The following is a 14,025-nucleotide window of genomic DNA, read 5'->3' as shown; positions in this document are numbered from 1 at the left end:
TTCAATTAAATGATTGCATTTTGATAAAAAATAATGAAATAAAGAAAATTAAGAATGCGTTGAGGAGAAGAGAGCGAGAATAGAGCAAGAAAGAAAAAATCTATTGGGAATAACGTTATGCATTAGAACTAATAACAGTGTATAGAGGAAACAGTAGTTATAACAAGATACTAATTATAGTTAAATATCTTCAGGTTTCGATTTCTCTGATTTTAGAAACTTATCAACGCTCGTGTCATATTTTGAAAAAAAATTGATAATGCAATACCGTTGCAAAATCTCCGCTAATTATGCAAAACTCGCGCCCAATCGCTCGCGACAAAATGTCGCTAAGATCAGAGATGTTGAATACCATAGACTTGATTTATCAATAGACTTAAAACATGAAAGAAGAAATATGCAGATTTGTTAAAAAAGCAGATGTTACAAGGTGAACTGGGATAGCGGTCACTACAGGAGATAGCTAACGTCACAAAGAGACAGACTAGCTGACGTCATTTCTACACGATGACGTCACTCCTGGAACTCACTATCTCGGCTGACCAGCAAGTAACCTGTCTTCTGGTTTCGAGTCGATTTCTTCAACAGCACTATCCGATTCAGCTTCCTGAAAAGCAGCACATGCATTCTTGTTCTCTTAAAACATGCGTTTGTTTAGTACGAATTGTTGTCACAGATGATACAATATGTTTGATAATTGATTATTGATAATGTTCTGTCACCAATATGCTATGTAAAAGGCATGCTTTTCTTTCACCATGAATAACAGGTCATCCTGTCCGTATATTGGCATAGGCATAAGTAATGCATGGTTGGTTCTATACATCATTTGCATATCTCCCTGCATATATTATGTAATTCTAATGTCAGTACAAATGTCATATACCAGACAAACAAAGATTAGTAAATGTTCATTGTGTGAGTTGAGGTTTACTTTGACAGATTTCCGAGCCTAGACGTTGGTACTATATTCTACCGCCACCTTAGCTGCGTCATCACATGCGATATAAGTTAGAATTTTTAAATCTATTGGTCTAAGTTCGTTCATGAAACAACAACTACAAGAACTATAATGATTATGACTGACACTCATGACCAAACGTGTTTTTGAGACTTCCTCCTGTCTGAAATTGAAAGTTTCGCATATAGTACAACACAATACAGCTGCAGCAATAAAAATAACTTGGGTAAATATGTTCCCTGATTTTTGTTTCCTGGATTACTTCCCCTGAATTCAATGCAGCACGCAATTCACCGTTAAGTCAGCAGTACCTACCTCCTCGCTAAAAGTTTCCCCTTCTGCAATAGCTACAATGACGGCGTCGTTAACAGACATATATACGTTTTTCTCGTACTTCTCCAGGAACCCCGTCGTTTTTAACACCGACCATACATCATCTGGGAAATGAAGATTGCGACAAACATGACAACACTAATATGTATGAATGTTCTATTGTTGTATACAACAAACATCCGTATTTTGATGGCTCTTTTGTTTCAGAACGATAAACTAAAATATGACTATCACATCTCATTGATGACTTTCAAGATACAACTATTATCATTAGAAAACTATCTGGTAACTGACCAACAGTTTTGGATATGTGCTTGGCTATCGGGGAAATAAGTTTACATAATCTGACAGTTGGTTTAAATTTCTTTGCTTTTTCATGATGATTGGTCAAATTACATGTAGGCTAGACTACATATTAAACAGCGAGGACGTGTGTGCACGATCTTATTTATTTCTATATCTACAGTATTACCTACCGCTGACACAAGCTAGGAATACTTTGACACCTATGGTCCTATAATCATTGAAGAGCTGAAAAAAGATAAAATACGTACATTTATACTATTGTCATAAAACTGTTACTTCTTTGGATTACAGTCATCATAAAACTGTTGCATTGAGTGTAATGGTCAGGATGATCGATGTAAATTACCTTACAGGAAATCCAATCCAATGGTGTAAAAAAAAAATAAAACCCCCCCCCCCCCCAAAAAAAAAAAAAAAAAAAAAAAAAAAAAAAAAAAAAAAAAAAAAAAAAAAAAAAAAAAAAACAAAAAAAAAAAAAAAAAAAATCATTTTTTATGTGTCGGTTTACGAAAAGACAGGAGCTTATTGAATCAAGATTTTCAATTGATAATATCGTCACCGAAATCTTGTCAAACTCAAAAGGAAAGAAGAATTAAAAACAAATAGAATTAAACTGGGTAGTTCATAGCAGAGTTAATAGAGTAACCGTTTTTATATACCTGGTTAAGAACTTTACACCCGACTGAATCCACAAAGCATACAGAAGAAAAGTCTAGGACGATGTGATGTACCAAGGCTCCCGGGTTACCGTTTTTATCTTTGTCGTTAGTGCCATTGCCGTTGGCCATCCCGTCATATGGCTGGTCAGATACGATGTTGTTGCTGGTCATTTGTATACGACTGCTCTGTAACGTCAAGAAGAAATCTGAATAGAAGTCCACGACCATTTACAAAACATCTCTCGAAAACATGGTGAATCATCCTCGATACTCCATGTGCTATGATCACTTTCATTCTCCGTACCCCTGGAATGCGTCGTGGCAAAATCAAAGACACAAGCGAAGTAATTTGAATGATTTCAGAAGAAAAAGACCAATCACAGGCTGGTATGGTCTTTTTGAAGAGAAGCAACATCCAACGTCAAATCCATTACAATACACAGTTATGCACCATTGAGATTAATTTGATGTACATCAAAGACTTAAACTAGTCATTTCGTCTTGTCCACAAGGTACCGCACATATAACCTTCAATTTTGTCATCACATGTTCCAGAGGTGTAGACAGCGAATGTGATCGGAACCCCTGGAGTATCCAGGATGATAGTGTATTGAAATGAATTAACAGACTTAACGACTCATAATTTATGTTGGAACAAAAACATGATTTCCGCGACTTATTAATAAGAACAGTGTTATTTTCCTGCTCAAAAACAGAATTAGTGACGTGAGAAGGAAAGGTTATTTTCGAACTCTTTCAACACAAGCATGGGTGCATGAACATGTCTGTACAATGGTGTCAGTACTGTTAGTATTCAAATATAAGCAGAAATGACGAATGATACTTACATGTCTTCTAAATTCCGCAACAGAACCAAATCGTTTTATTTCTTTTCGAACTCTCTGTGGTTTCATACCAGAAATTGTGAAAACCTGGCGGAGGAATATATCTCCGTTGGCGTAGTAGAGTGGGGAGTTGAAGGAGATGACTCGAACTCCAGGGTTGTGCCGTGTCTGATGAATGGATAATTATAAAAAGTTAAAATGGTTGTTCACTTATAGTCTATGTTCTGTCTTATTTCGTCGAAATATTTTCGTATTAAATTAAAATTAAATTTATTTTATATTTATCGGGTTTAACGTCCTTTTCCGACCATGTAACCTTTCAGCGGACGAGATTTTGTTTAATATCACGCGTCTCTATATATACAAATATTTTCTGTTAGAGTTTAATTGGTAATTGATACATACTTCTTATGATGTAAAAGTTATCTTTCTTGGAAGGTGTAGTGATATAAAATATCAACAGATTTTTACACTATAAGTTGTTTTACATGAATATTTACCTTCATATATTTCTTATCATCAGCATATATGTCTACATCTGATATCCGTTGAAGTGTGACGGCTTTGGCCCTGAAGACAATATGAGGTATTAGCAAGATTATAAAAGTACAAGTCGAGTAGAATGGAAGACAAAGTGTTATAGCAACATAAATTTTGTTTTTCTATTCATAATTATATATTAAGTAATTATAACGAAATATTTAAGAATGTCCTGTAATGTTTACAACACATGCATAAAGGAAAAGGTCCCTTCAAAATATCATCCCTCGCACGTGGAATAAAATTGAAACTTACTACTGTTATATGCTATCGTTAACCTAAAACCTGTAATAGTATACAAGTACGGCAGTGAGTGAAGCTGTAAAAACTCGTGTGTTCGACTAACATTGGATCTCGTGCTAAGATCAAACAGTGGCAGAGCTGACCATGTGTATCTCGGTATTTACGGAACTTTAGCATAGTATAGGGGTATACTGCTAGGAAGGCCAATTTCACTACACTGCTTTAGTAAAATCTGATAATTTCTTCTAGTGTAAACATACGTTTTCAACATTAAAAAATCTATTATTCAGAATTACCTTTGTGTACGCAGTACAACAGTGAAGAATGAGAAGACAAGCCCAATCCAAAGTCCTAAGTCCACATAAAGGATGACCACAGCCAGGAATGTCACAATCCAGATCATCTACAAGTAATTAATCCACAATAGTTAGTTTTGATATATCCTTCGTTTGAGTGATCCATCTAATGCATGCAGTATAACATTATAAATTCATGTTCAAGATTCATAATTCATTTACGGTGTTTTTAGAGCGATATTACTTACACAATCGAATCCAGAAACTTTCCAAAGCTTCTTGAGTTCAAAGACCTGTAGGAACATGCTCCTTAAGGCAACGACGATGATTGAAGACAATACACACTGCAATGTACAAGAATAAATACAATGGATAACATTTAATAAAAAGTCATAATAATATAATTCACAATATCAAATACAATGTAAAACATTACATACAAAATCACAATAATAAAAAGTACAATACTTTAATACACTATATTAAACACAATGAACAGCATTAAATTGACTATACAAAATTATATGAAATGTACCTTGCGCACAATAGACAACGTTTACCACAGTGTACACCACTACCTACAATTAACTACGTTGCACTTAAACTTCTGACTTTTGGAAAAGATAGTTTGTAAAATCATAATGACTAGAAAACATTTTAATGCGACTTCACATCAAAACAGTTTGGAAGTGTATGGAAGTGGTATTCCCAATGGTTATACTTACGTTAGGCAGAGATTCAAACAGAGGTCCGATGATAAGGATGACAACGAGAACGAGAGCAGCCGAAAACAAACTCGTTATCTAACAGAGAATAAATATCTGTCATTTAATGAACGTAAAACTCTGAAGTGTAAGATAAACAACTTCACATCATGTCTAGACAATTTGATTTCTGTTTTGCAAACCCTAGGTGATTTACAGGCGAATATTTTGTAGCCCGGAACTATTTTGAACAACTTTGAAGACATGACATCTTAACGTTACCAAAGTTATATTTAACTCATATACAACTGCCAACTGAATGAATAAGAGGAACATTGATCCCTCCTTTATTTTTTTAAAGTTACAAAATATGTACCAGCCAGTATGGATTCATTTGAAATCACCACACATATTCATAGCATAACAATACTGTATCAAAGTAAGCTTCCCAAATGTATTGAATATGTCGAAAACTTTGGTATAAAAGGACGAAAACCGAACATGAGGGATATGACATCAATACTAAAAAGCATTAAAAATATTTCCTACCTGAGATTTTCCTCCTGCCGAATCTTGCACAGAACTACGTGAAACAGAGGCGGCGAATGGGTAACAGGAGAAAAAGGAACCAAAGATATTACCAAAACCGTACGCTATAAACTCCTGCAAACACATAAAAATATTTGATTTTCTGTTGTTGTCACGAAATGTTTGTCGTGCTAAAATTTAACTTATAAAACATATAAATCTAGAGTAAGTTTGATATGATTGGTTAACCCACAATGGTATCCTTGTCGCCTTTATATACATAATGATACAGAAATATGTGATACCTGTGCCTAAATGTAGGCAAACCTACCTGATTAGAGTCTATTATATAACCGTGTTTTTTAGCCATTAGAGCTGCCAGTGATACAGACTGGGCGAACGCTACTACTGCTACAATGATGGCATCGCTGAAATAATCCCCCATTTTGGTAAACGTGGGCAGCATTGGGTCTGGCAAACTGCAAAAATAACATGTATAGATTATGAATCAAACAAAATTAAAAAAAAAAAAAAAAACTAATTATAATCAACTTCCGCGCTCATTTATCACACCATGTGTTGAATGTCTCCTGATAGATACTGGCATTTTTTGCTTATTTCAAGTGGCAAAATAATAATAGGTTTTTGTAATGTGTTTATGTTACGATGAAACCCAATTAGCATACTGTTAAATAACATTGTGTTACATGGACATTAATATACTATTTTAATTCTTTTTATGTGTACTTGTTTGTGTGGTAAAGTGACTGTGTATATGTTAGTAAGTGTTAGATAGAGCAGGTTTTCTTGTAATACAGATACAATTAACGTTCATCCCACTCATACTAACCTTGAAAGAGGGACTGAAACTCATACTTTCACTATAGGTTACTGTATACCGAGACATTTTCGCCCCATGTTATCTTAGTTCTTGAACCATTATATATGAGTTTGTCTCATGTTCTTTTCGCCCAATGAGAATTATATAGAATGGTTATATAAGTGTCACAAATTTTCGTCGCCACCTTGAATTCGTCCTCCCTGGTAATGGTCGAAAAGAGCGAAAATTAAACGGGACGAAGATTTCTCGGTATGCAATATTGTTTATATCACTTAATATTTGTTTATTATAATATTTTGTTAATTAATTATCTCCATGCAAAAATAACACCCCACATAAAAAACTTATCGGGCATAGACAATTGACAGATACTCTTTCATTTGCCAACATTGCCGTTTTTTGTCCAAAGTATTTTTTAAAGGAAACAAAATCAGTTAATATCACAAATGCAATTCGCATCGTCTGTAAGAGAAATAATTTATTCGAATAAGCCTCGTTCAGTTGGAAATTCATGATTGTACAAAGGACACGCAAGTGAATAGTACCTTCCATTTAATTTAAGAGTTGGATGCAGTAATGCCAATAAACATGAACTACGTTAGAAGTATTATCAAGCCAAATTTCCCTACAAACACTTTAAAATCGATTTCATGGATGTTTTTGATCCTACGGATAAATTCATTTTATGAATAAAAGACAGATGTTGCATAAGATAAAATTATTGATTTATTTTAACATACTTATAATGGGAATGTCGATATGTTGTGTTTCTGTCCGTTACTTTGTATATGAATGGAACATTAGTGTTGTGATCTAACGCTGATCAAGCACAAACGATCAGCAAATACACGAAAAGAATAGGCTAGCAAATGAAGAATGAAAATCCGACAGACGATTCGAATATTGAATAAGATAAGAAGCATATCGGTTACAAAACCAGATACAACAACTTAAAACAAATTAGAGTTTAAATGCACGACAAGTTAAAATGTATGTCACATCGCCTGCTTTTGGGTCAGTGATACATATGTGATGAACCACACATGTGTTTCTAACGGTCATGTGTCTGTTTCACTTCCTATATAATTTTCCCTCATGGTTTTGTGAGATTTTCTTACATTTCCTTAGACAAATTCGCAACTAATATTTTATGGCTTCTATTTCTCAAACTAAATTATATATTCAGAGATTTTATACCTGTGATAACATTACCAATATTGTTTGATTTTATGATTAAAAAAGGTTACTATATTGCAGTAAAATTTTAAAATTACAAGACAATGCAAACATCTAACTAGTCGTGTTTTAATAACTCTTAACATGTCATGAAATGTAAACCAGATACAATGACGTCCCATTTTTGTAGTATCTTGTATTACTCACAGATATATTCTGTAATGAACAACAGTTACAGAAAACAATTAATACATTCAGCAGTTTGTGTGTCATTCTAATTATCGAGCACTAATTGATAAGTAATAAGTCAATCAATGTAATTACCAGTAAAATGTTCGTGAATGAGGTGATGTTGTGTTATGCATGTGATGTTCATCAGTGATACAATGTTAAATTATTCATGTCATTTTCAATGATTTCTTCTTTAGTGACGTCATGTTTAAATATATTCATATATATATTGATAAATACTTGAATAGAACATTCACAAAACTTTCATACATCGTCATCAAGTATATTACAATATATACAAGATATAAACAATACTTACCCGGCAGGGATCTCTCCGACTACTTTCATTTCGTATTTGACCTTGAATTTGAGAAAATGTGAAACAAGCGTACCGGCAATTACCTGAAAAGTCAAGATTTGAGGTTCATCATACTGGACAGAGATGAGAAGCTTTTTGAACTATGATAGAAATATACCCATTAAATTAACTTTTTGTTACTCGCTTTAGTACCATTGAGTTTCCACAGTGATTATTGGATAACATTTTTAGCATCGTTCAGGATTAAGGATAACAATTTCTTAAACTGATACATTCCCATGGTTGATATTCTTACTTATTGTTGTCGGATAACAAACTTAAATAAAAATTATTTTATTTCAGAACAACCATCTTTAAATGTGTTATATAAAGTTATGCATAACTGTATCTAGATAAAAACTGTACATTACTACTTACCACAATTAACTCAATTGGCAGGGGTATCTTGAGTTTATCCTTGAATCTTTGGTTGATCTGAACTTTGACTAGATAAATCACCACTATACACACTGCAGACGTTACAATGGTTGCCAGCTGTGTCTCGTGGATACTGCTAAATATGGCTTTATATGTCTGAAAAAGTACAACTTAAGACATATACATATTTTTCAAATTACATCATAACGATTTTGATAGAATTTATTTTATGAACATGCTTCCTTATTCCAGAGGAAAACCGTATCGCCTTCTTTGTAAGGCAAAATGGGGAGAAACTCTGTTTATCCAGCCAACACACTATATTTCTATCGTTACTCGACTTAATCACGTTGAATAAATAATGTAATGCAGTTATTTTTTATTTGAAATAATATCGTGTTTATTGATTATGTGCTGTAACTTACGTATACAATCTGGAACAGATTTCCAAATCGTGGAATGTCCAATCCAAAGATGTACTTGACTTGACTAGTGAAGACGTGCACGGCCGCCCCAGTGGTGAACCCACTCACAAGAGGGTCAGACATGTAGGTTGTAACGAAGCCCAGTCGACATGCCCCAAATATCACCTGATGAACAAAGATCAAATCATACATGCTGGCACGTAGGAGTGTTTAATTAAATCGTAAAGCAATTTTGTACGACACAACTAACACAAATATCAATGGAAAGCATTCTAAAGTCCCCGGTAATCTGTTGTAATGATACAAGCTTGAGAGCATCTGCAGAACAACATGCATGTTCTATTCCCTCAAGTTTAGAGACGATCATCACGTATGACCTCCCATCCGGAGCCCGGACAAGGGACATGTATAATTTTATCTGGAGACAGAACACATAACTGACCTGAAATGTCCCCACCAGGAAACGGATTTATCGGTATGATCCCCACCTGAAGACAGAACATGCGTACTTCCCCGTATGATCCCCATCAGGAGACATAACACGTGACTAACCTGTATGTTTCCCATCAGGAGACATAACACGTGACTCTCCTGTATGTTTCCCATCAAGAGACATAACACGTGACTAACCTGTATGTTTCCCATCAAGAGATATAACACGTGACTTACCTGTATGATCCCAACCAGGATACTAAATGAGGACACTATAGCTATCTTCTGCATGTCTATATCGTGTCTAGACAACAAGTGTTCTGGGGGTGCACCGGGTGTCGTCGTTGACATATTCGTGCTTATGTTGCCGAAGAACGTTTCTGTTCCATTAACTGACCATCCTCCCGGTACCTCCTCCGTATATTGGGGTCCAAGTCTAGCCAAAACTGACCCAGTCATCAAACTGACAACAGCAACCGTTCCTGCAGGAACACACAAACGTTGCAAGTAGATTTTACACAAAACATAATTCTTAATTGTGTTTTAATCAATTATGAGAAACGACAGTACCTGCTAATTTCACCAAGCGATATTAAGTCCTTACAATTTGGGGAATAAATCCTGATAAGTAATAAGCCAATATGGAAATATTATCTAAATGTCTTTCACTTTCTTCCTTTCTTATTTGTTATGAGGTTAGTTGGAAGAGATACAGTCCCATTATGTAGGACGGTAAAGATAATTCAAAATAGAGAGTAGTTCCCTGCTTACAAAAGATAAAACATAAGATATATCAGTCTCTCGAGTGCTATATGATACAATCAAAGATTATAAAAATAGATTTGAGATTATGGGGATATTTGTGTACAATTTGCTACAGATAAAAGTGCATTTCAATCTGTTCAATTGCCTGTCTTCCATATGTAATTGTTGTGACAAAATATGACGACTTCCTTACACAGATTCCAGCTGTTATCTAAGGGTTCCTTTGTATATATCAATTAAAATGTGTCAACTGGTACGTCAATACATCACTGAGACATTTAAGTACTCAGTAAGTATTTAACGTATATTTAATTCCTTTTTGATGGTAATCGGAATTCGATTGAGCAAACGAACAGCGATCATATGGCAGGAAGAAATTACATAAAGAAACTTTGTGTGTTTATTTATTTTTGCTTGAAGACAGATATTCATAATTTGAGAGGTTAGGTGAATACATTCTACAGTAATAGATTGGTATATTTTATTCCTGATTCTATTGTCTTCAAATCTAATTCTATACCACGTTAACATTGCTTGTCGCAGTTAATTCGATAGTCAAGAACCCCCTTATCATCACGATTTTTGTGCAATAATCATGAGACATTTCCGGAACACCTGGTCTTATTATCCTTGAACTCTTTCGGAAGTCTCCGTGTAAATCTTTTTTGTTCATATTTTGCCCAAGTTTGATCGAATTTGAGTTAGGATTATGACTCATTTTTGTTCACGATTTTGTTCAGGTGACACTACAGTCTGGGATTAGCATTTGGACAGCACCATTCTTACCCATTGATATATGTTTCGATGTTCCGAAGAAGAAATAGACGATGACAGGAAAGAAAGACATGTAGAGGCCCACGACAGGGGGCAAGTCCGCCAACATAGAGTAGGCCATACCTGTACGGGATAGAATTAATTATGTTAGAATTCAAAAGATATAAGGAAAGTTAGATAAACATCTTCAAACATTAAACATAGATATTAACAAGTTCTGTTTGCATCTTGATAAATTTAATACTTCATAGTTGAATTCTGTTCATAACATTATGTTTCGATATTATTTGTTATATTCTATCACTGCGTATTCCGAAGAAATGACATATTGAACAGTGTTGTTAAACACAAAACATAGGAGAAAATATGGAGACGGAAAGCGGAGATCGACATTAATCAGTTTATAAATGCTATATAGATATATGACTACACCGTTAGTAACACTAAAAATCCTTACTTTGGGGGAGCTGCATGATGCCGACGGTGAAACCAGCGATGATATCACTCGGTAGATCTAATTTCCAATTATATTTTTGGTACATCTTGATGAAAGGGAAGAGTTTATAAAGAAATTTTTTTCGCCTCTCTTTGGTGCACGCACACATACTAGATACCTCCTCTTTGCACTGCTGCATGACTGATGAAGGTTCACTATCCGGTTGTTTGAAGTCTTTATAGAATGAGGAAGTCCTATATAACCTTTGTTTTATGTTCACATACGGATCCTTTTCAGGATCAACCGTTATTGGGGGACTGGTGCAGTCAACATCCATGACCACGTGATAGGTTGGAACCGATGTGTTATCCATTTTAGATCTATAATGTTTGTATTGCGAACGTCAGCTTCTGAAACACAAAGTCTTTCAGTAAAGATTTGTATATCAATAATTTCATTGATCTTAATTCAGCCTTTGAAAACCGAAAAAGAAATGAAGTGAATGATCTAATGATAAACTTTCATGTTACTGTGAATGATTTTTTATGTTAATATGATTCAAGATTTATTAGAAAAACATTGTCGTTATATAAGACCAAGGTGTCTTGATTCATAATCTAGAAAGTTTAAGTGTGATGCCTTGTCTGTGTTGGCGTTGATGTTAAATATATTATGGGTGATCTATTTCAAGATCTATAAACATGTTTATGCCATTATGGCAATTTCACATGGAAATTCATATTATTGCTTTTAGGGATATACCGTATCATAAAAGATCAAGATAATATTAAAATTTGTCAACAGATGTTACTATAATTGTATTCTTGCGTTTGCATTCCACCTCAGTTAATCGAATGTTTATTGTATAGAGTTTGTATTACACTTTGTATTTTGTCTCCATATTATAACACAACGCACAATATAATTGTGTCAATATAATTGTCCAAAAACAACAGGAACATGAAAATGAATACATTATCATAACTAAATATATCACTGGAGATTTTTTGGATATCTCCATAATAATATACAAAAACATGGACTTTGTTTAATTGTTGTTACATGTAAAGCATTTACTTTAGTTACCGAGAATATTCAATGTTTGTCTGTTAATGTCAAATAAACTTCACAAATGCGTCAGACTATCAGTGTCGTGTTCAATTTTATGTCATATTTTAGAATTAGTACACTTCATATAATTATGTTGATTTCTGTGTTTTCTATATTATTGGTATCTTTGTTATGCAGTTATTTAAAAACGTGGTATATGCAACTTTGTCATATATAATATTCACCTACTATATCCTAGCTGGAACACCAGAGAAAATCAATTTCAACGTGACCAATGGGTTTATTATCCTATAAGTTGTGTCATACATTTTATAACATTGATAACCCTAACCGGTACTAGAATGGTAATCATGTTGAATCTACTTGATAAGGTATCCTATCAAATTATTAGGAGAGGCAAGAATCTATCTAATGCGGTGATTCTGTGCCATTTTTGCAAACGGTTGATAGGTTTCACGATTCAAGGTTCTTTGTTTAAATTGATATAATTAATCAAACGAGAAAAGCATGACAAGCACTAAACAACACAATAAATATATGTGAGATTTCATTCCTGATGAAGTTGTCATTTCGTTGGTAATTTATAAACAAACGGACCAATTAAAGTTAGAGCCACCATATATGTCAGAAATGGACAGGAAGTGTTCATATAATGGAACTGGAAATGTGACAATGGTACAATAAATGAATGGTTTGTGGAAATGTGTAAAAGAGGACAATGGGGCCTGCAACGTTTAGAAATATGTTAAAAGGACATTATCAATCACAAATTAAGTAAGAAAAAGCTGAAGAATGGATTGAAAGTAACATCAGTCTAGTCCAATCTGAAATAGATAATCACAATATTCCTCCATTAGATTTTGAATTAACATTAAAATGCATGTTACCTAAAATTCTAATCCTATAGTGTGGTATCCTTTCATATAGACAAAATATATATAACAACTATGAAATAATTTTATTCCAGGAATAATCCGATCCGACATTTCGACATAAACGATCAAGATGATATAGCAGGCAGGATGCAGTTGTTGCTGTCAAATCACTAGAATGAGCACTGTGACTATTGTATATATGTTACATCAGATACAGGGACAATTAATTGATGAAACTTGGGGGCTCCGTATTATCAGCACGTTATTGGCCGTATGTCAAGGTTATACAAAATTATATATTTCAGAATGTAATCGATTTGATATACCTAGGCTTTAGCGCGACATGATCTTTGTTCCCTAATGTTGTGTCGCTGCAGGTCACTTATTTCAAATCTATGCCAGTTTTTTATTAGCTTATTTTTACGTATCAGGTCATAAAATTTCAATATAAGGCTAACGTTGGATGTTTCATAAGCTTGAAACGACTCTCGCATAACTGGTTCTTATGAAGAAGATGTTCAAATACAAAATACCGGCGACAGTTTAACGCCTCATTATCATGGGCATCCATACGATAGTCCTGAGATCTTGAAAAAACCCATTAAGTACATAGCTAATATGTATTCATTAAACAGGGTTTTTTCTGTTTTGCACCATTATGTATATGTACATTTTCCCTAGCACGATTTCTAATGGTCTTCAAATTATGTATAAGCAAATCATAGCTTATATTCTTATCGCCTAAGATATTATGGGCCTTGTAGTTTTGTGGCTTGTGGTTAAGTTGTTACCATAACAACAAAATAAACACGAATAAATCAACAAACGTTGACGCTAGCAGTGTCAGT

At 34.0% G+C, this 14,025-nt stretch overlaps 1 protein-coding gene across 1 annotated transcript; it reads right to left on the bottom strand.

Annotated features, from left to right (window-relative positions):
- Positions 1 to 529: 529 nt before the first annotated feature.
- Positions 530 to 13,748, bottom strand: LOC132546228 (sulfate anion transporter 1-like). The gene is made up of 18 exons (XM_060209937.1): positions 13,636 to 13,748; positions 11,253 to 11,611; positions 10,808 to 10,918; positions 9,494 to 9,738; positions 8,825 to 8,989; positions 8,400 to 8,555; positions 7,983 to 8,065; positions 5,747 to 5,894; positions 5,437 to 5,550; positions 4,909 to 4,986; positions 4,432 to 4,527; positions 4,184 to 4,290; positions 3,605 to 3,674; positions 3,108 to 3,272; positions 2,260 to 2,445; positions 1,771 to 1,825; positions 1,277 to 1,398; positions 530 to 607 (listed from the first exon to the last, which is right to left on the bottom strand). Exons 1-18 carry the CDS (start codon positions 13,746 to 13,748, stop codon positions 530 to 532), a joined length of 2,451 nt encoding a protein of 816 aa, XP_060065920.1.
- Positions 13,749 to 14,025: the final 277 nt, after the last annotated feature.

This window comes from Ylistrum balloti, unplaced genomic scaffold (genome assembly GCF_031769215.1).
Source record: "Ylistrum balloti isolate Yb309-2 unplaced genomic scaffold, AGI_CSIRO_Ybal_v1 Utg369876, whole genome shotgun sequence".
NCBI classification, from domain to species: domain Eukaryota; kingdom Metazoa; phylum Mollusca; class Bivalvia; order Pectinida; family Pectinidae; genus Ylistrum; species Ylistrum balloti.
This window is presented reverse-complemented; position numbering and strand designations above follow the sequence as displayed.